Source organism: Brienomyrus brachyistius, chromosome 10, assembly GCF_023856365.1.
Source record: "Brienomyrus brachyistius isolate T26 chromosome 10, BBRACH_0.4, whole genome shotgun sequence".
Taxonomy (NCBI): domain Eukaryota; kingdom Metazoa; phylum Chordata; class Actinopteri; order Osteoglossiformes; family Mormyridae; genus Brienomyrus; species Brienomyrus brachyistius.
Genome location: NC_064542.1, coordinates 28,058,652 through 28,081,446, shown reverse-complemented (window position 1 = coordinate 28,081,446; position 22,795 = coordinate 28,058,652). Strand labels below are relative to the sequence as shown.

The window sequence follows — 22,795 nt, the reverse complement described above, 5'->3', positions numbered from 1 at the left end:
CTTTCTATCTCGATAGTCGTGATAATCCCCACATGCGTGAAACCCGAGTCATGAAACCCGCATTTTTCTCACATAGCGGTGGACTTGCAGAACCGGTTTGACATTCATGTGGAAAAGTCTAGACCCCGGCTTGGTATAAAAAAGTTGATGTGTCACGTTCCTCAACAGTGATACACAGAAAAGAAAAAAAAACGCGCTCCAGGGTCAGTGTGCTGTATTGTTAAAGCAGCGAGCCCTTGTAATCAAAGCTCTGGGGACATTTCTCTAACAAAATTAGGCATGTGAAGAAACGCCACGTCCCGGCCAAACAACCCCTGTCTGCGCCAATGAGGACCGGAGCTCTGGGACAAAGTGCACGACTGCTGATCCGACTCCTCACAGCCACGTTACACAATGAGAGTGAGATGAGGGTGAGATCAGCCACTATACACAAAACCACGAAACGTATGGAAGAAGCACTGGAGCGAGATGCCATTTGTCGAAACTTTATTTCATCTTATATGTACCATGTTTTCATTAATAATCCCGGTTTCACTAGCGATAACACATTATTCACAGAAACATTAGTAAACACCAACAGACATATTTCAGAACCAAACCCTTTCAGACACTATTAAGCTCAATGTTCAGTCTGTGACGGGTTTACAGGAGTGTCGTTTTACACAGAGGAGTCTCTAACAGGCTCATCCCCAGCTTCACGCAATCGATGAGCACCTATGCTGTAACGCATGCATATGATGGCAAACGACGAACGGGGCAAATAATCTCATCGCCATGGTGACAGGACCTCAACACACGGGGACCTTATTTAGCATTTTCGTAGTGTAGAGTTGCGAGGATTTGGTATACACAGACCATAATAGCAATAGGGTCACTAGTGGGACTCATTCCCAGAGTATTCATGAAATTTAAACACAGCTTTAGTTGTAATAGTCTGGAAAATCAGGTATTGGCATACAGAAGTTTGCGTAGCTCGCGGTCAGGCTGGCTGCTCGCACTGAACTGTTTAAAATGGTTCAGACTGTAGAGGACCTTGGGCAAGAGCGGCGGTCTTGGTAATTTAATCAGGCGTACAAAGCCTGGCAAACCATCACAGCGGTGAATAAAGGAAACACTCCTTTATAATCCGAAATAAAACGAACCACTAAAAAGCAAGAAACTATTTAACCCTGAATATAGTGTATCACATTAATCACTAAAAGACATCTCAGGTTAGAGGCGTGCCTAGATAAAGTCTGGGAGCACTGGGACATACGTTGAGGTGGAGCCCTAGCGATGTGATTTCCCCACATTATGTGCGACAGTGCCAAATCTGCAGACAAAAATAGACAGGAAAATGGTTTAGTAAGAGCAGCTGCGAGACCCAATAAAGGCCATGAAACTCTCACCGTATCTCCATCTTGTGGAGTCTCTTCTCTCTCTCTTTTTTAACATCACCATAACCTTTTTGCATTTAAAATGTTTAATAGTAATTGCACACACAATTGCTCCAAAAATCACTGACTCGACAGGAAACAGCTGGCTTCAAATTTGCCCCGGCCAACGGAGCTTTGTCATCCACTGAGAGACAAGCTCCTGGGGGGGGGGGGGGGGTGTGGTGAGCATTAGCATGAACAACTGCCCTCTGTGATTGGCTGCTCAGGGGTCTTCTCCAGTTTGATATCAATCACTGTAGGTAGGACATTAAGGAGAAATACCTACACAACACATCAGCTTACAAACAGTTAACCAAATACCCATAATTAACTGATTATTTCGCTTCACACTACGCAGCGCCAGCGTTGGTGTGGCGCCGCGGCTCGGTGGTTAGCGCTGTTGACGGGGTTTGAGTCTCTGCTCCATCCCTACATGTGCAGAGTTTGCAAGTTCTCTCCATGTTCTCATGGAGGTTCTGCCCCACAGTCCCAAGCCATGCTAAGGGGAATCGGAGTCGCCCAGGTATGGATGTGTACATGCCCTGCGACCGGCTGGTGCCTCCTTCCCTGCCTTGCTTCCGGGATACGGCCCAGATCCCTGTGATCCTGAGCAGGACTAGAGGGAATAGAAAATGGATGGATGAAAATGTCCATGGTCTCCATCCAAATACCCACCCACCCATCCATCCATCCAACCATCTTTTGACCACTTAACCTAGTCAGGGATGCAGGAAGCCTAGAGTCGATGCCTGGGGTACACACACACACACACACACACACACACACACACACACACACACACACACACACACACACACACACGCTTCAGAGACAAAAAATCAGCCTAAATGCATAGCTTTGAAGATAGAGAACCCGCAGATACCCCCTATGAATGGCGTCGGGGTACTAAGGAAGTCCGGTTCCTTCCGGCACGTTCCATAAGAAGGATACTGTCGTCTTTGCTCTTCTCGGGGGTGCTGTCCATCCCAGGCAGGGCTGCAGCCACACGGCGGAAGAGCTGCAGGAGACAGACGCAGAGATGGGGCTGTGTATGTGGCACGGAGGAGGGTACAGGGTACAGCACGGTGGCACAGAGGAGGGTACAGGGTACAGCACTGTGGCACAGAGGAGGGGACAGGGTACAGCACAGTGGCACAGAGAAGGGGACAGGGTACAGCACTGTGGCACAGAGGAGGAGACAGGGTACAGCACGGTGGCACAGAGGAGGGTACAGCACGGTGGCACAGAGAAGGGGACAGGGTACAGCACGGTGGCACAGAGAAGGGGACAGGGTACAGCACTGTGGCACAGAGGAGGGGACAGGGTACAGCACTGTGGCACAGAGGAGGGGACAGGGTACAGCACTGTGGCACAGAGGAGGAGACAGGGTACAGTAGGGTGGCACAGAGGAGGGTACAGTAGGGTGGCACAGAGGAGGGTACAGTAGGGTGGCACAGAGGAGGGTACAGGGTACAGTACTGTGGCACAGAGGAGGGGACAGGGTACAGCACTGTGGCACAGAGGAGGGTACAGGGTACAGCACTGTGGCACAGAGGAGGGTACAGGGTTCAGCACGGTGGCACAGAGGAGGGTACAGGGTACAGCACTGTGGCACAGAGGAGGGGACAGGGTACAGCAGGGTGGCACAGAGGAGGGGACAGGGTACAGTACGGTGGCACAGAGGAGGGGACAGGGTACAGTACTGTGGCACAGAGGAGGGTACAAGGTACAGTACGGTGGCACAGAGGAGGGGACAGGGTACAGTATTGTGGCACAGAGCAGGGTACAGGGTACAGCACGGTGGCACAGAGGAGGGTACAGGGTACAGCACGGTGGCACAGAGGAGGGGACAGGGTACAGCACGGTGGCACAGAGGAGGGTACAGGGTACAGCACGGTGGCACAGAGGAGGGTACAGGGTACAGCACTGTGGCACAGAGGAGGGTACAGGGTACAGCACTGTGGCACAGAGGAGGGTACAGGGTACAGCAGGGTGGCACAGAGGAGGGTACAGGGTACAGCACTGTGGCACAGAGGAGGGGACAGGGTACAGCACTGTGGCACAGAGGAGGGGACAGGGTACAGCACGGTGGCACAGAGGAGGGGACAGGGTACAGTACGGTGGCACAGAGGAGGGGACACATTGGCCCCTGCTGAGGGGTGTCCTGTCACTTTCCCATATTTCTATGAAATAAGCAGTAAAAAGGTAATAAGCCAAAAGAATATAGTTTCTGATTGCAATGGCTCTGATTACAGTGACGGCTGTTAACATGCAGGGAAGAACAGAACGGCAAACTCCGATGAAGGTCGCTTCACACCCATTACAAAGAAAGACAGCAAGAAACTGGTGTGTGGTGGACAAAGGAGAGGAAACGAGGCGAGGAGAGGAGGCTTAGAAGAGGGACGGGGGAGGCTGGGGGCGTGCAGGACAGGCCGCACCCAAGAGGAGGCTTAGAAGAGGGACGGGGGAGGCTGGGGGCGTGCAGGACAGGCCGCACCCAAGAGGAGGCTTAGAAGAGGGACGGGGGAGGCTGGGGGCGTGCAGGACAGGCCGCACCCAAGAGGAGGCTTAGAAGAGGGACGGGGGAGGCTGGGGGCGTGCAGGACAGGCCGCACCCAAGAGGAGGCTTAGAAGAGGGACGGGGGAGGCTGGGGGCGTGCAGGACAGGCCGCGCCCAAGAGGAGGCTTAGAAGAGGGACGGGGGAGGCTGGGGGCGTGCAGGACAGGCCGCGCCCAAGAGGAGGCTTAGAAGAGGGACGGGGGAGGCTGGGGGCGTGCAGGACAGGCCGCGCCCAAGAGGAGGCTTAGAAGAGGGACGGGGGAGGCTGGGGGCGTGCAGGACAGGCCGCACCCAAGAGGAGGCTTAGAAGAGGGACGGGGGAGGCTGGGGGCGTGCAGGACAGGCCGCGCCCAAGAGGAGGCTTAGAAGAGGGACAGGGGAGGCTGGGGGCGTGCAGGACAGGCCGCACCCAAGAGGAGGCTTAGAAGAGGGACGGGGGAGGCTGGGGGCGTGCAGGACAGGCCGCACCCAAGAGGAGGCTTAGAAGAGGGACGGGGGAGGCTGGGGGCGTGCAGGACAGGCCGCACCCAAGAGGAGGCTTAGAAGAGGGACGGGGGAGGCTGGGGGCGTGCAGGACAGGCCGCGCCCAAGAGGAGGCTTAGAAGAGGGACGGGGGAGGCTGGGGGCGTGCAGGACAGGCCGCGCCCATCTCAGGCTCTACCTGCTTGACATTGTAGCCAGTCTTTGCGCTGGTTTCAATGAACATGACGTTTAGCTCCTTAGCTCTCTGTTCACCCTCTTCTGTGGTGATCTGCCTGCTCCGGGAGATGGGGGGGGCGGGGGGCGGACAGGCAGGGCACCCACCCAGGAGGGAGGGGCAAGACAGAAAGAAAGGAAAGGTCAATTAGGAGGGGCTCGAATCCTAGGAGACACACAAGTAACAGAGGTTCAGCTGCCTGCTGGGTGCACATGTAATTCCTGGCCCTCATGTGTGTCCACAGGAAGGGTGGGCTCTCATCAGGGTGAGATACGCCCCCCCTCCCCCCCCACAGTACAGGTTTCTGATTGGTGGACACCCACATGCTTGACGTTACATCCTACCTTAGCAATGGCCTCTAAGTACATCAGAGTGAGTGGCTGGGATTTTCCCTCTGCAGCTGCTACAGACACCCATCTGGCATGGTCCGCGGGGGCGGGGGGAGGGTGTGGGGGGGTGGTGGTGGCATGGATGGTATTTTTAAAAAGCGGAAGAGAGAAGATGTGGAAAAATCATAACTTTCAAACAATAAGACTAGATGCAGAAAGGTTTATGAAATAAAAAATGAACATAAAGCTGAATTATTGTGAGTGACTAATGTACTGAAAAGGATGTTTGAATGGAGTGGTGGGTGTGTGAAGCAGAACGAGGGGGGGGGGATGAGGGCACCAGGACAAGGGGAAGGACCAGCAGTGGGGACTGTAATCACTCTCACGGCATTCAGAAGCAGACCCCCCCACCTCTTGTCCGCCAGGTCGGTCTTATTCCCAACCAGCATGATGATGACATCACTGCCCCTCTCCGTTCTGACGTCATCAATCCACTTGGAGGTCTGCTGGAAGGAATTGAGGTCTGGAGGAAAGAAATGGTCCGATTCAAGGTTCCAGCCAAGCGAACTTGTCTCTCCACAGGGCGGGTGTTATAACCTTTGGTCAGAAGTGGAGGGACAAACCCTCATGTTCCTTAATGAAACAACAGCCGTCAGGCACGCCCAGGGTGACCCCGTGACCTCAGAGCCAACTCACTGGTGATGTCATAGACCACCACAGCGATGGTAGAGTCGCGGATGTAGCTGGGGATGAGGCTGCGGAAACGCTCCTGGCCGGCCGTGTCCCACAGCTGGAGCCGCACCTGAAAGGCGTGGATGTAAGAGGCCGGGGTTATGGAGGCAGGGGAGAAGCTAAAAGGTGGCGACAGGAAATGGGCTTCCTCACTACAGACCTGCGGGGGGCTCAGTGAAAGCCAGCTCTCTGTCAGCCTCGGCCTCTCTAAACAGGGCCCCGGGATACGACTTATATAATCCAGCATGTGCCTCGTCCCGACATGCGGTACGCCTCGCTCACGCTTACAGCGGACACTGCGCCTCACATAAATTGTGGAAACGAAACACTGCCGTCCGAGTGACAGTCCTCCTGTCCCTCCTGAGACAAACGCCACAAAGGGCAACTAACTGCAGACTAAGGACTCCGAAACCGTATCTATTTATTTACTGCACATTCTGCTTCCATGGCAAACTTCCAAGCCAAATCTGCATCTTTCCGGACCTACTAGGTGGTAAACTGTGCCTCTTTTGTCCGTGTCTTAAAATGTCATGTTTATTTTATGCATATATGTCTGAATATTCTATTTCTCTCTTTCTCATTTCCACTACAACCAACTAAAACAATATTTCAGTTCGGTGTTTGACTCCGTGCGTCATACGCCTGAAGCTGAGAATAAAAGGTGCTTGTCTTTGACTTTTGATACGACTGTTTGGGGTCGGCTAAGGGGCGCCCCAGGATGGGAACTATGGTGTCAACACACAGGGGTCTCACTGCCTACTTGCAGCAAGTCATGGACTGTACCATGTGGGGCCAGATGGGGGTCAAGAGGGACAGGAACAAACTAAAAATGGGACATAAGGAAAGAGGCACGACAACTGAGAAACACAAAAACCTGGAAACAAAACAAGAGATGGGCACCGCTAAAGATAAGGAAACACTAGGTGATGATGATTGTGAAAAACGAGCAACCGTACAGAGCACAAATATACAGAAAAGAGTATCTGTACCGTACGATCCTCCAGGTACATGGTTTTGGAGAGGAAGTCTATGCCAATGGTGGCCTGCAGTGCAAGAGGAGATGGAGACCCAGGATTAGTGCAAAGGTGGGCCATCTTCTGAGAGACGGTTGTACGGGGGCCCGTCCCGCAGCATGACAGAGATGACACTGGCTGCAGTTACCTGATACGTGTTGTCAAAGCTGTCATACATAAACCTGGTGATCAGAGAGGTCTTCCCCACTGCAAGGAGACAAGAGGCGATCAGGTGCATCAGGGAAAACCACTGACAGACGGCTGAGGTAACTGTCCAGTACAGGATTATTATTAACTATGGCAGCTATGTAATTATAACAATGCCCTCCCACATTCTCTGCTCCCAGAAACATTTCACGGACATCGTCTTTCATTTGTAACCTAATTACAGAAAAATCAATTCATTAAAACATTTTAACTGACTCGAATCACTGGGTTCTTTCACTGGGCAAGTCCACCTACTTTTTCAGACACAGGGTTCCTTAAGTTAATCCATCCACGCTTGGTGAAGACCAGCCTTATACCGTAGAGCTAACTGACTGGGGTTAGTAACATTGCTGACTGTCACTGTGGTTTGGCCTCGTTATCAAACCTCTGTTTATGGTTCTCTGGGACATGAGTTTGCTGCACTCAGGGGAAAACATGCTGCTTTGAGGCAGGCCATGGATTTTTAGACTTAAATCAGGGGTTGTTTCTAATTCCTGGTTGACCCTAAATGGGCAGAGCATTTGTCATATGCACGTGAGCTTCCAGTGACATCGTAGATAAACTGGCATCTTGTCCTGGGTGTTCCTGGGGGAAAAAAGACTATAGGTTCGCCGTCGCCCTGCATTTAATATGCGTTTATGCATCTATATGGTCTATTATTATAACTGTTTTACACGCATTCAGCACAAAGGTGCTTCACTCGACTGGTGTGACCGGAATTGCTGAAAATATGTAGTTTACCGTACTGGCATCTCCGGTACAGTCACTGGACCGTTAATAACGATCAAAGCCAGTTAGTTAAGCGAGGAAGCGCCTCTAGGCTGCACCGACGCCCGCATTCAGCGCCGTGTGGGGGCGCCCTCGCCAGGCACAGCAGCGGCTTGCGGATGTTTTCCGCGGTGCTGCGGGACTTGTCGCATCCGGTCGGCATCCCCAGGCCACTTACCGCTCTGCTCGCCCAGGAAGACCAGCTTGAATTTCCGCAGGGGGCTGCCGAGCTCCCCTCCGCCAACGCCGCTGGACATCTTTACTAGTCCGTTAGAGCTGGTTGGCAGCTAATCGGGGGTGAGAGCGGTGTGCAGAGACGGTCAGAAAGATGCCGGAGGAGCGGAGGTGGGGAGCGAAGGGAGCCCGTAAAGCATCACGTCACCTTGAATAAGGGGTGGCACTGGAGGCGGGGCGGGGCATGGGGCGGGGTAATAAAAGGATGATGTTATAGCGTCTGACGTAACACGTAAAAGGGGCGGGTATTCCTCGTTCCCGACTTTTTGTTTCCGGAAGCCTTACATCATGTACCCCTTTATGCACTCCCGAGTAAAGATAAAGGGGACAGAAGCCTCAGTTTGACTAATAGGCAAAGAAATCAGAAGGAACCCAGACATTGGCTCATCTGCGATCGTTATATTTCCACAACATAAAACGAATGTAGATTTTATGATAATATGGTTTTGTTTTAAATCCACAACTCAGTTATTCAACACAAAGATGTACAAGGCATATTTAAATAGCATACCTTTTTGGTTGACATTTTTGATAAATATTTAAGTGCCTTCACTATGGTCCCCATACCCTTGTTTTGAATTATACAGTCAGTATGCTGTTCATGTTGAGTTTCTGTTTACACCAGAAAATCAACACTCAGTATCTGAACAGCTCTGGAGAAACAGGCCCTACCGGACTGCAGCTTGCTGCCTGCTGTACAGGGAGCTGGGTGTTTGTCAGGTGAGGATGGGGGTGACAGATGTGGCACGTTTACAAACTTTGGTCAGCGGGTTGGAGTGAGATTTTCAGTTCTAAACATGTCTGCACACATGTGCACACGCATTTACATGTATGTAAGAGTTTTATTATCGTGGAAACAGTCTGTAGGGTTTGTAAACACCTGCAACACCTTTTATCTTGCTAATTTTAGTTTGTAATTGAATAATATAGATTTGAGCATGAGAGTCAGAAAGCATCAGTATCACGCCAGATGTGTGAGAATTGGCAACCCTGCCTTAGGGTGTATGGGTGCTTTCATTTCCCAGGACTGCCTGGCATTCCGCCTGTCCCCTCTTGGTGTCTGGCTCTGCCTTAGCTTCTGCAGTTTGCTGTTCCTTTGTGAGGCTCACACAGGAGGAGGCAGCGATGTCTTCTGCAGTCTCTTTATAAAATACTCGTCATATAATTATGACTTAAGATGCCAAATCATGCTATAGTATATGGCTGTCAGGTGTGCTAATATCCAGATGCTTTGGTCGTCAGTGTCATCACCGTTGGTGTGACAGCTTTGCCATATATGGATGTTTTACTTACATATCTTCATGCAGTGATCGGCCGTGAGAGAGAGAGAGCACATGGTTACCACTAGTGATGGCTCAGGAGCTGACAAACAGCATCAGCGCATCAACAAAACAGAAACACTTTTAGCCTGAATGAAAAAGAACACTCTGTACTCACTGCTATTATGCTACACTAACATAGTATTTCTCATTCAATATGTACTTTATTTCAAAGCCATTTTGTTTATTCAGTTGAAAGCATATCCATGCTCATGTACCCAGGAGAGATTCTCACCTGCTGGCTTGGGGGACATCAGGACAGGGGGTAGCTCCACACTCACATCTCTGATTGGACAAAGAAGATAGGACTTGTAAGCCCAGCACCTGGTGACTGTAACACCAGTCGAGTGTAACACCAGGTGAACGCAAAACCATGTGACTGTAACACTGTATGTGTGTGTTACAGTCCAATACCAAGGTTAGTGTAACCATGTGACCATAACGTCATATGAGAGCAACATATAACCATAATGTAATATAAGTGTAACGCCACGTGATCATTAAATGAATGTAACAGCACGTGACTATAACATCATGTGACATATTAGTGTAACACCATGTGAGCTCAACAACATACGCGTGTTCTGATTTCCACACAGCTGATTGGCCATTGTGTGCTTTGTGATGAACACCATGCTTTACCTTGCTGTGATGTCTCCCAAGAGGCCGTGGGTATAAAGAAGAACCCCCACAGACTGTACATCACGTCAAGGCCACGAGATGCAGGTTCGTCAGTCGGTTATTTTAGGCGTTTCTCAGTGTGTTACTCACTCGCCTCGACACACCATGAGGACGATCCTGAAACGATTTTGTAGGACACCAGGATTCCTAAGATCTCCTTATCCATAGCAGGCCGCTGGCTGTGAGAGCAGCACAGAGCCACAAAGGCGAGCATTTCGTTCTTGTGTGTCGCCCCCCCCCCCCCCCCCCCCCCCCAAGAGCAGTGACATTACAACAGAACACACAATAAACAAAACCCTTTTTAACTGGCACTGAATTCTGTTCATTTCTATTAACTGAATTCAATGCCAGTTAAAAAGGATTTTTTAGAAATCTGAGGGTATGAAAGGTGAGTGTCTCACAGCGTGGTAGAGGCCAGGTTGGTGTCCTCGTCCTTCAGTTTGCCATCTAGGGCCAAGCCAAGCTTGTCTTTGTTGTTGGCCAGAAGAGGAGTTACTTGATAAACCTCAGAAATTGTGTTGCCGTGGACTTGGTCGCTGTGACAAAGGTATTTTATTTTGATTCCAGGCCCTGCTCCAGCTTTGAAATGTGTGGAGGGGGGGAGGGGTGGGTGCGGCTTGTGACTCAGCAGGTTGCTGGTTCAAATCTCAGAGTCTGCAAACAACAACTCCAACAACTGCCTAACCTTGCTTTTTAGTGTCCGCTAAAAATAAACTAATTCTAATTGAATTGGTGGGTGGCCCACAGGATCAGCTAAGGGGCCTGGGGGGGGGGGGGGTTGCTGCTGATAGATCAATCTACAGACCAGATTTAATAGCTTTGAAGGTTCCATTTTCCCTCAGACAGGGTAGGCAGGTCAACCTTATGAAATGGTGGACTTATAATTCTGGGGCCAAGTCCTCCCAGCCCCCCCCCCCCCCCTCAATGTGGAGTCAATTAAAAGACAGGAAGGCAGTCAGATGTATGTCTCTAAGACATTTCTATGTGTATCTGACCTTTAACGGAATGCTACCCTACCTAGAGCGCTCCTCACCCTGCGACATACCTTCTGACTCATACGGCTTGCGGTTTCTGGCTGCCCTGTGGCTGATCGGTGTCCTTTCTGGCTTTTGATTCCTGCAGTGGAAGCCCTGCCGCCATGAAGCTTTCCAGAATGATCCGGATGCCACTTATGCGGCTTCCTCACGCACGATCCATGTGCAGGGACGGAATATGGGTTGTGTGGCCCCTGGGCAAAACGTTCACGAGGGCCCCCCCACCACCACCAGCACCACCACCACAACCACCACAATTCAAGGGCCCTTGGCAGCCAAACGCCCTCCCTATAGGGTCAGGGGCCCTTGTAGGCAGAGGATCAAAGAATGTAGGCCCTCTAAAATAGACAAACGAAAATACATTGTTGATAAGCCTTGCAAATTGTTTTGGGCTAGGGGCCCCACGGGCCCCCTGCACCCCAAGGGCCCCTGGGCAGCGGCCCCGCTGGCCCGGTCCGTAATCCGTCCCTGTCGATGTGGTGTGTCTGTCTGCCGAGTACAGCAAAACATCTGCGGTCTGATCGACTGTATCGACAGAGAATGCGACATGTCATGCTCACAGCTGAACACACGCATGCATGTACACACGCATGAGTAAATATATATGGTGTTCTTTTGAAGTATGCAGGTAGCTCTTGACTTAGTAAAATCATGTCATGCGAAATATTTTTAGTCATAGAGTTTATGCAAAAGGGTTACGTATTCCTCTCCGTAAATGTACATGTTATTATTATTTGTATAAGATGGTATGGGGAAATAAATCTGCCTTGAAAAAATTTACAGATTACTTACGTCAGTCAAGACCTGCCTGTAATGGTAAAAATGTAAACAGTAATCATGCTCACCGGCCCGTTTTCGCATTTATGAGCTGTGAATGGGATTAACACGCTCACAGGTCCTGCACTAAATTAAGGCACGAAAAACATTTATTTTATTTCTGCCTCACTTTTAGATTTTAGAGTTAAGCTTAGAAAATTATAAACACTACCAGTCAAAAGCTTTGCACTACGCGCTGATTTTCTACGTGTGCATGTTACTCACCTAACATTTACTAAACATTTACTTAACATTTACTGAAAATACACTCGATGTTCTTTGCTAACAAATAAATTTGCAGTATGTTTTGAGTATCTTTTTTTGCAAGAAAAATCTTTGATTCATCAAAGTAACCTTCGCTAGCAGTTATAACGGCAGAGAAAATTTGAGGGATTCTTTTTACAAGGGACATTAAATACGGCTCTTTTTCACAGGATGAAACAATTAACTAGTGCATTTAAAATTAAAGGACAGCCTAGAATTTGACTATGCCATCACCCGACCAACAGGATGTCAGACATGCACTGTTACATATTCTTTCCATGATATAAAGGAAACTTGTTTTATTTGACTTATATTTTCATTTCCACTTGTTGATTTGACTTTCCAATGTTTAGCAAAGAATAGAGGGTGGGGGGGTCTCCCTTATGATAAAATTTGCATTTAAATGGAGCCCATGTTATATGAGTGAAATTAATTAATTATATGAGTGGTCCAGTTTAGAGAGGTGGTGGGGGTGGTATATTTTCAAAATGGAGGAGCCTCCATTGAGAATCCTGATTTTAGAGAATGTCTTGGATGAACAATAAAACGCAACAACAGGCAGACTGAGACGGGCGACGATCTCACCGCACACTGAACTGCTGGAAAAGAGAAAGTCTGAACCATGCCGATAAGCACAAATTGTCCAATTAATATCAAAACATAAATACATGAAAACAGCCAGTTGCTACTCAGAACATCACCATGGTAACAGTTCGTGGTCCAGCTGGAGAAAAATGAGCGCAGAGCAGAACATTCCTCATATTTTCAGTCCCGAGGGGAGGCCCGGACTGCCCTACACAGACCATAATAACTCTGTAAAGAAGTTAGGTGTCCCTAACACAGACAGCACAGCCCTAACTGTGAGAGAGAGCCAGATGGGGTGCTGTGCTTGGCTGGGCCAGTGACACTTGGGTCTTCACAACTGTATGTATTTTTAATCATATATTCTTGGCAATATGTTGTTACACTTGTGGGAATTGAGGACACCCCCCCCGCAAACCTGAGATGCAGGGATAACCCCATCAATAATATCATATATAAAATAATGCTTGGTTTATTAAAAATATATATACATGATAAATTTACATATAATAAAAAAAAATTCTAACAGTTATCACCTAGAGAACCCTCCATTAAAATGGTTTAGTCTAAATTTCCGCTACAGGGTGTGATTTCAAAGCCAAACCGGAAAGCAAAGAGACACAGGATTGATAGCTCTCACGCATCTGGCATGACACCTACGCTTTCAGACTCCCATACTCATGCAAGAAATCTTACAGCAAATCCGTATTATTTCATTATAAACTTAAATTAGCTACGTTAGATGCTTTGGGGTAGTTTGTAAACCGTACAGACTATTTACAAGGTCATGAACCCGTGGCACACTTGTAAATGCGTGTACATGTGTGTGCATACTTCATTGAGTTGAAAATTTCACTCCAGCCAGCTGACCAAATTTAGCCCCTGGAGAAATTAGACATAGAGAGTGGTAGGCGGAAAAGCACAGTGAGATTTTTTAAACTTAACTCGCTGAAGACCTCATATCATAACCAACAGTTAATCAATAAAAGATTATGTGAAATGGTGGAAATTAATCTTCTAATGTCGAACAGTTTTTATAAAGATTGTCTTGTTTGACTGTGCTGGAACTAACTTGCTTAGTTAATAGCATAGATGTCAGGATCGCTGGACAGGATGTCCCTGTCCTGCCTCTTTGTTATGTGTGTTCCCTGTTTGGCCAACAGGTGTCGCTGGCTGTCCCATACCCTTCACTCCCTTTCCCTAGCCGCCCTATGGCTTAACGGGCTAAGCATCAGCTGTTGTCCAGACTCCCCTTTCATTGTGGGCAACTAGCTGATATTAAACATTTCTGTTTTCTTCGTTTATTATGCGTTTCTGTATTTCAGTTACAATCCTTTGTTTTTGCTCGCCATTCCCTGTTTGTAGTATGTGCAGATTTCCTTGTTTACATTTTCCTCGGTATTTGGACCTCTGATCGCGAATGTACCCCACCTGTTCCTTTTTGCCCCCAGTCCTTAGTGATCGGATAATTGGTTATGGTTCTCATCTCTCTCTCATATAGCCCCGTTATCAGTTTATTCAAATGTTTGCCTTTGGTCCGTTCCTCGGTTGGTCATTGCGTGTTGGTTTCTGTGTTTTTAGTTTTCTGCTCTTTGCTGGGTCCCCACATGTCTTATTGCCTGTGTATTTTTTAGTGTTAGTTTACTTTCAGTTAGTTATACAGTCGGTCCTTGTTTATCGCGGTTAATCAGTTCCAGATTCTACCGTGATAAGTGAATTTCCGGATTCTTTATAAAAGTACGATTCTTTATAAATCTAATATTTTCGCAGAGTATAGAAAACCTGTTTACGACATTCTAAATACGGCCTTTAACATTATTAGATATGAAATGACACCCTTTAGTCACCATTACTGTTGTGATCGCTGGACACGGAATCAGGATTGAAGGGTTTATTGGGAATCACTCCAAATGCAGGACACTGTAACACCAAAACATCAATGACAGACCTGGGGTTACAGACTGACGTAGACTTAAATACACAGGAGGAATCAAACTGACAGGTAACAGATGGTAACGATCGGGGCTGCACACGTGGTTAATAAGGGGGCGTGGCACACAAAAGGATTCTACAGGCGGGTCACAACAATTACAGTCGTATTACCCAATATATTAGACAAAATAATACATATTAGACGTTATAATTATATTATTATCGTACATTTAATTACGAAGAGCAAAGATGCTTCCAACTTTCACTATCTCGATCAACTTTTTAATGAATATACAAAAAACCGCGAAAGAGTGAAGCCGCGAAAGTCGAAGCCCGAAGTGACGAGGGACGACTGTAGTTTAATTCTTGCTCCTGCCCACTTGTTTTCAGCCCTTGCGGTCTCTTTGTTTTCTGCTTCTCCCTTTGTGTTCTGTATGGGTTAATAAAACCCTGTTCGAAAGCCGCTATGTGGAACGTCCCTCTGTTGTCATGCCCCGCTGTAACAATGGCACAAATAGCATAATATCGCAGCGGTAAATAGCCTTTGTGTTAGTCACAATTCTCATCCCGCTGCGTTTGCTGTCAGGGCATAAGAATGAATAAGATGCCCATTAAAAACGGGGGCAGACCTCGCATGTACATGGAAAACGCCATAAAGTTGCTCAGTTACTAGAAACTCGCTAAGATGAGATTCAGTAAATCCCCTATATTTATATTTATGGGTCTCTAGGAGAAGATCTCATACTTGCTATTTTATGTGTGTTGTTTGTGCTAATGATTCTTTTCGGAAAGTTAGGATGGACTTGTGAGAGAAGACAGGGTGCAGGAGAATGACAGGCATTATAGCGGAGCCAGAAGTGAGGTGGTCTTTGCACAATGCATTTCCTGACATCCGTGGAGAAGTCTCGTGATTTGTGCATAATTTTAATAATTCATGCAAATATATAATGTGGGAAATTACACACTTAATCTGTCATTTTAGTGAAGATGAATATCAGTGAAAAGGAAAGTTTTTCACTTAATATATTACAATTGTAACAGTAATTGATTGTATATGAATTGTATTTAGCATGACTACAGAATCGCCCTATAATGCAATGTGATGTCACACCCCTGACCCCCAAATGTTAATATGAAACTTACACCCCTGGTTATGCTACTTTTATATATTTCGCACCTTGTTCTCCCTTACTTGTGGTCACTGTTCTCCACACGTTGTGACCTTTGAAATGGTCTGACTGTTTTTAATATGGTGCCATCAAGTTTGTTAGGTCTAGGTAAAGTCCAAGTCTTGTTGAACACTTAGATGTGTCCTTGCCTTTAGAAGAACACCTTATCTTTGTGGAGAACCCCAAATGGGCTAAGGCACTAAAACGAACCTAGATTCTTTTCCCAGATCCAAGATCTTACTGTTTTGTTTTGTTTCACACTTGTAGTGCTCACAGAATGTTTTGGGACACTTGCTTAACTCAGTAAAAAATATTGCAGATTTATAACAAAAATAAATTACTTCATTCGTTTACAAAAAATATATGTCTCGTTAGAAACAACTGGTAGATTTAAGTAAAGCATTAATTCCATGTAGTAATAAACTGAAATCCAGTTGCTCTGAATTAAAAAGTTCATTGACAAAGCAGCATTGGGTGATTTTTAATTAGTAACACCTTTGCAATAACATAAAACACCAAACGCTGGCGTTCAGTATCCCTTCACCGCTCCTTCATGACCACACAGTACTACTCAGCCTCCTGCCCATCACAGTGCAGATCCAGAGAATGATGAATAATCCTGCTCGCAGAGATGTGTTGATGCCAACTGAAGTGAAACAATTTGTGGAACTTGAAAGGAGGGAGAATGAGAGGGCATGATGGTCAAATGAAGCTTCATGCACCATTGTCTGCTGGTTGTACATGCAGCCTGTAAAGCCCTTTACCAAGGCTACGGCTTGTCTTAGGTTTACCTACATGTTGTCCTCTTTCTCTTTCAGGCCATCCTGCTCATTTCCAATGTACGCCTTGACCTCAAAGTCCACGCCACAAGGCTGGAGCAACAGGAATAAAGGCTGTCAGTTTTCATCTTGTGGAAATCGCTAGATCAGGGCCCGTGTGAGTCAGTGAGCATGACAGGACCCAGAGTGTCGGGGGTGCTTCCCTTCCCAGCATGCCGTGGTGTAGGCTGAATAGAAACAGAGCAGGGCAGGCCTTTTCGAAGCTGAACAACAGAGAAAGAACCGTTTGTGTTATTTGTCTTCTGATAAAAAAAAAAAAACTGTGTTATGGGTCATTAGTGTCTAGCAGTTGACCCATGTTGTTTGGCCATTTGTCAAGCAGTGAGCTGATTAGAGTATTGTGTCTTGGCAGCAGAAACTGTTTTCTTGGACTTGGCTTCATGTATGGATTTCAGTTAAAGAACCAAAAACTGACAGTGACTGATAAACAGCGAGGAATGACTATAAGATAAGAAGGAGGAAAGAAGAGGCACTGTGAAGGTGAAGGGCTGCCCCTGGTCCCCAGCCTTTTTCATCAGGATCTCCTGTGTGGGTGTGGTGGCCAGGTCAGCCTCACCCGTCGCAGAGTAGACCTGCATTGTTTGGCTCCGAATGTGTCTCTTGAAGGAGAGGTCAGTCATATCCAGGTCATTTTGGCCATAGTGGAAAGCACAAGACAGCTGTACCAACACTAGAGCCATACAGCGATACTGAGACTACAGTGGGAACCGGAGGTCATATAGCTGTGCCCACCCGAGAGGGAACCGGAGGTCATATAGCTGTGCCCACCCGAGAGGGAACCGGAGGTCATATAGCTGTGCCCACACTAGAGGGAACTGGAGGTCATATAGCTGTGCCCACACTAGAGGGAACCGGAGGTCATATAGCTGTGCCCACACTAAAGGGAACCAGAGGTCATATAGCTGTGCCCACAATAGAGGGAACCGGAGGCCATATAGCTGTGCCCACAATAGAGGGAACCAGAGGTCATATAGCTGTGCCCACACTAGAGGGAACCAGAGGTCATATAGCTGTGCCCACACTAGAGGGAACCGGAGGTCATACAGCTGTGCCCACACTAGAGGGAACCGGAGGTCATACAGCTGTACCTTGGGCTTTCTGGTGTGTGTAAAGCACCAGGCGAGAGTGGGGTAAAGCAGTTAAATAGCTGAGCCTGCAGTTTCACTATGCATAATTACATTTAAATTTACTGTAGCAGATGTTTTCATTCAAAGCAACAGCCAATTGAGAAAGCAGGGTGAAGCAGGAGAATTGGCGGTTTAGGGCCTCGCTCAAGGGCTCCAGTGATTTCACTGCCAATCACAGGATCTGAACTGGTCCTTCAGTGCAACAGCAGTGATCACTGACCAAATGAGCTCTGAATGTCAATAGCTGCCACTGTGTCAGTTGGCAAATGAGCTGCTTTGCAGGAGCACATATGTAACTATACATCATGCCACCTGGGTCTCCGCAGGGTTCCTTCCTCACTGCCTGCCATACCTTTCCTCCCTTTCAGCTCTGCTGGGTCCACCTTTACCACCCCGTCTGTCAGAGGACGGGGAGAACCCAGAGCCAGACACTATTCTCAACAGAAAGAGGATGCAGGCAGAAGGTGATCTTATCCACGTCCGAGTCACTGGTGCGGTTTTATCTGTCTCACACATGGCAGTGCTAAGATTTGTTAATTTAAAAAAAATAAGAAAGTACCAGTCTAAAGTTTGGACACACCTACCCATAAAAAAGTTTATTTGTACTATACTTTGCATCTTAGAATAATTATATAGGCATCAAAGCTTTATATAAAAAAACATACAGCTGTGGAAAAAAATCGAGAGACCGAGAGAGAAAAAATCTGCAGTTTTGAATCCTGCTGTAATGCTGGTTCTGCTGGCCGAAGGTCACGCTGAGTGGCAGGTTGCTTCCAGGCTGAAAACTTTCCAAGACAGCAGCACACAAGAACAAGGGGCAACAGGAGACACTGGGAACAGCCAGAAAGCAGCCAGACGGAGGGCAGAAGTGACTTTCTAATGCCAGAGATGTTACTTACATTACTGTGTCTCATAAATCGGAGGATCACATCAAGTGACCTTCAAAAGGAATGGAAAACATTAACTGCAGGTGTGAAGTGCAGTGCTAGGACAGTTTGTATCAGGCTCCTAGAATCAGGACTGAAGCCCCATAAAGCAATGAAGAAGTCCTTCATTAATGAGAAACAGAGAAGAACCAGGCCGAAAAAAGTGTATTTTACACAGACACGTACCCTTCATTTTTTCCAGAGCTGTATATGGAATTATGCACTGATCAAAAAAGTGTTACATAAAAAAGACAGCTCTGTGGGTTGGGACGATTTCTCACTCAAATCAATGGTCAGCAGAGTGATGCCATCATTGGGCCCTTCAGCAAGGACCTTAACTCCAATTGCTCCATGGACTGGCTGACCCTGCTGTCCCCTCTACGCTAGTTTCATGTTGTGGCCTCCTGGGATGCTTTTCCAGCTACTCTGAAGGAGTTCCCACATATGCTGAACACTCATTGGCCGCTTTCCCTTCGCTCTCTGTTCAAACTCCTCCAATACTATTTCTACAGTGTTTAGGTTTAGGTTCAGGTTATGTGATGCAACAGTCTGTCACACGCCTTTGTAGGCGACTTGGCATGTCTAAACGTATGACTGGTACTGTAACATTTATAGAACTAGAAGAAAAGCCAGCTTTGACTCACCCACAATGTCCACTGTGTCCATATGGTCCACAAAGTCCCTCCGATCCAGGTAGAGGGAGATCTGGGAGAAGAAGGAGCAAGGAGTATTTGTTATGACCTGGTTTAGAGTCAATCAACTCAGCGGACTGTAGCTGTGTGTTTTTTAATGGGGTGGGAAACAACAGCCTCTTACACTTTCTGCATCTGTCTTGCAGGCAGGCTGGTAAGCAAGTGGACTTTGATCAGAAGTTTTCAGGTTTTACTATCCAGAGAGGAGATTACTGTAGACCTTGTATTAGTAAATGCTAAGGTGTACAGATGGGACAATTTGAAGATATGAAATTATGTGCATGCCAAACTAGACACTAATATGGCTAGATGGTTATACATAAGGCTGAAGGTGTGTAGTTCAGTAAACATCCATGGTATGACTAGTTTCCTTACGGAGCCATTGGCACTGATTTTCCTGAAGACCCTACAGAGAAGGCAAAAGGAGACTGTTAGGTGGATGGATATTGGGATCTCTTTTGTTAGTTACTCAATCACATATCCCCATTGATTCAGAAAAGAAGATACTGAAGGCTGGAGAGTTTGGTGACCATGGAGAGATGATGAAGGGAGATGATGAAGGTTGGAGTTGGTGACCATGGGGAGATGATGAAGGGAGATGATGAAGGTTGGAGTTGGTGACCATGGAGAGATGATGAAGGGAGATGATGGAGGTTGGAATTGGTGACCATGGGGAGATGATGAAGGGAGATGATGGAGGTTGGAGTTGGTGACCATGGAGAGATGATTTAGGGAGATGATGGAGGTTGGAGTTTGTGACCATGGAGAGATGATGAAGGGTGATGATGGAGGTTGGAGTTGGGGACCATGGAGAGATGATGAAAGGAAATGATGGAGGTTGGTGACCATGGAGATATGATGAAGGCTGGGTGTTGTCGTTGCTGATCATGGCAGGATGGGTGATAACCATGTTTTTCTGGAGGCAACACACTGGGAGACATCTGCACGTAGTTTCGTTAATGAGCTCTTTTTCCTAATGAAAACACCTGTTGCAGAAAGCCGTGCTACACCAATGGGTGGCCGGACACACAAAAGCAAGGCATGCTTCTCTGTTTCACTGTGCCTTCACTTCAGCGGATGATGGCTGAGTACACCATTCTCATCATAGCAGACTAATTGATCGTTAACTTTCTTAAAGAGGCCTCACTTTTGCTGCTTCTGATACACAAATTCGAGTTCCAGAGTACCGACACATTGAGAGACAGACAGGAAAATTGATGGTGGGCTCCCCCTGCTGGTTATTCTTGAGAAGGAAAAGACAGTAAGTAAAATGGATTAATTGGATTATTTATCGCATTTATTAAATTTGGTTCATTTATTATTATGTGTAGCGGCGACAGTAATGTTTCCTCTTCAGTTTGTTGTGGTTATTACCTCGTTGGGTTTATAATCAATGCATTTGACCTGTGAGGAATAGTTTCGGTAAATAGGCAGGTCAGTCTTCTGAATCAGACTAAACAAGACCTAATCCAGCCTACCAAGAAAGACATATTAATCTATACTCGGGTCAAATTGAAGAGTCATCTTTAGCTTCTGTTCCCACTCTTAAGAAACAGCACCAAGGTTTGGACTTACTTAGCCATTGCTGTGTTGCATGGGCTGGAGATTCCTGTGAAAGACCAGCAAGAGTGACCACCAGATGGCAGTAGATGGCAGAAGACTGAAACGCACCCTAAACTAGGAAGGAACCTTTCATTAATTTTGCGGCATGGGGGGCAGATACCTATATATATATATAAAAAAAACTACCTGTAAGTCTGTTCTGATCTTAGTGGCGATGGGAAACCCCAGAATGTTTATGAATTTTGTACACCTGGAAGGATAATGTGGCCGGTGGAGCTGCGGGTGGGTGGAGTAGGAGATTAAACCATGATGAGATGCACCTGTGAATATGAGAGGAATCTGACTGGAACTTCACATGGAGTTATGTAGGGTGCCAGGCAGCTGTGTGTATAAGGTGCGTGTTAAAATCCTTCCACAATTGTGATATGACACTGTTTTTTTTTTGTACGATATAAGTATTTGCATGTGCGCATGTGCGGAAAGCATGTTTATTGTATGTTTATTTGTCTGCTGGGGAGGGGTGGTACTGCTGTCATGCTAAACCCGTACCAATGTTTCATTATCATTGTGCCATTAGCCCACAGGCATTAGCACTCTGTCATTAGCATGCAGCTTTTACCACCCTGCCTTTAGCACACAGCCTTTAGCACCCTGCCATTAGCACACAGCCTTTAGCACCCTGCCATTAGCACACAGCCTTTAGCACTCCTTCATTAGCACCCACCCTTTAGCACCCTGCCATTAGCACGCCGCCAGATGCCTCACCTCCTCCCACCAAGACCCCTCATTTCGCACCATTCTGAGAATCCCACTCCTACCTCTGCCCTGCTGTCACTTCAGTAGTGTGATATATCTACACACAACGGCCAAGCTCTTTGTGGCCAGGGGGTGTTGCTCCCCGGAACAGGCCTCGGCTCTGCCTTTACAGCCTTTCCATCCCTCCCCCTGCCCCCCTGCTGTTCTTTGCCCACCGTCCTATCAGCCCACAAGTGAGTTCAAAAAGAAGATCAATAGAGGGCACAGGAGGATTAGGGTTATGGAAATAGAAATGTATGCGTGTGTGTGTGTGTGTGTGTGCGTGTGTGTGTGTGTGTGTGTCAGAAGGCAGAGACCGTGGAATGGGCTGTATCCCATGCAATGATGCCAGTGTGGCAGCCTCCAGCATGGCTGGGATACCAGTGCCTCCCCAGGCCGCGCCACGCCGACCTCAGAGCCTCAATCTGGATGCACTGGGACGGAGGAGCAGCCCCAGGTCCAAGGCTGTGGCCCTCTGAGGGCACCCTGCTGGGGATTATCCAGAAACATCAACAGTGCGGAGGGCGGCCAACAGCGACAGTGTGAGGAGACTGACATGACTTTGCCTTAAGCTGCACCTCATCACTCTCTATGATTCTATGTTACTCTGGCCCAGATTGTCAGCCATTGATTACATAACTGAACGACTACTCTTACTTATTCTAGTTCAGTTCTGGTTTAACTCCCCAGGGCGTCACATCATACAAACGAGAACTACAAAGGCCGCCGGCCGTCGCCACCTGGGCTCAGAGATGCCCCACGGTCAGACAGAGGCTGCAGAAAGGATCATGTGGTGACCTCTACAGGGGCTGTTCCGTTTTCGCATGGCCCAACTGTCTTTCTCATCAGCTGAGCATGAGCTGCAAATCCTCTGCCCTCCAATGGGAGAGCACCACTGCAGGGAGAAGGCTGTATTTTCCACTCTGTACTGATACTGAGTCGATAAGGGTTATATATGCCTGCCTGTGATGTCCATATTCTTTAATCTCACTGTTGCTAATTGTTTTATATATATATAAAAATTCTATTTTTTCAAGAAAATGTGTTGCATTTTATGCTTTCTTCATAAGCAACTTATATTTGAGAAGTGAGGGTCACCCA

General features: G+C 47.4%; 2 protein-coding genes across 2 annotated transcripts; both read right to left on the bottom strand.

The window, feature by feature from the left end:
* Positions 1 to 469: 469 nt before the first annotated feature.
* Positions 470 to 8,121, bottom strand: rab41 (RAB41, member RAS oncogene family). The gene is made up of 8 exons (XM_049028665.1): positions 7,900 to 8,121; positions 6,895 to 6,953; positions 6,723 to 6,776; positions 5,698 to 5,803; positions 5,413 to 5,524; positions 4,637 to 4,730; positions 2,367 to 2,433; positions 470 to 1,669 (listed from the first exon to the last, which is right to left on the bottom strand). Exons 1-8 carry the CDS (start codon positions 7,976 to 7,978, stop codon positions 1,605 to 1,607), a joined length of 636 nt encoding a protein of 211 aa, XP_048884622.1. The 5' UTR covers positions 7,979 to 8,121; the 3' UTR covers positions 470 to 1,604.
* A 1,276-nt stretch (positions 8,122 to 9,397) lies between these two features.
* Positions 9,398 to 20,246, bottom strand: LOC125750251 (arrestin-C-like). The gene is made up of 11 exons (XM_049027736.1): positions 20,183 to 20,246; positions 19,712 to 19,764; positions 19,289 to 19,349; positions 18,071 to 18,115; positions 17,065 to 17,261; positions 16,708 to 16,794; positions 16,548 to 16,624; positions 10,357 to 10,491; positions 10,080 to 10,134; positions 9,917 to 9,969; positions 9,398 to 9,559 (listed from the first exon to the last, which is right to left on the bottom strand). Exons 1-11 carry the CDS (start codon positions 20,244 to 20,246, stop codon positions 9,463 to 9,465), a joined length of 924 nt encoding a protein of 307 aa, XP_048883693.1. The 3' UTR covers positions 9,398 to 9,462.
* Positions 20,247 to 22,795: the final 2,549 nt, after the last annotated feature.

Excerpts from the sequence above, each read along its gene's own strand:
- rab41 (XM_049028665.1), bottom strand. The coding sequence starts at position 7,978 with ATGTCCAGCGGCGTTGGCGGAGGGGAGCTCGGCAGCCCCCTGCGGAAA. Across the intron at positions 6,777-6,894 it reads GCTTTGACAACACGTATCAG|GCCACCATTGGCATAGACTT; the intron begins GTAACTGCAGCC and ends CTTGCACTGCAG. Across the intron at positions 5,525-5,697 it reads GGTGGTCTATGACATCACCA|ACCTCAATTCCTTCCAGCAG; the intron begins GTGAGTTGGCTC and ends TCTTTCCTCCAG.
- LOC125750251 (XM_049027736.1), bottom strand. The coding sequence starts at position 20,246 with ATGGTTATCACCCATCCTGCCATGATCAGCAACGACAACACCCAGCCT. Across the intron at positions 17,262-18,070 it reads AGAGCTGAAAGGGAGGAAAG|TGTTGGTACAGCTGTCTTGT; the intron begins GTATGGCAGGCA and ends GTATGGCTCTAG. Across the intron at positions 10,135-10,356 it reads AACCTGGCCTCTACCACGCT|CCAGCGGCCTGCTATGGATA; the intron begins GTGAGACACTCA and ends CTGCTCTCACAG.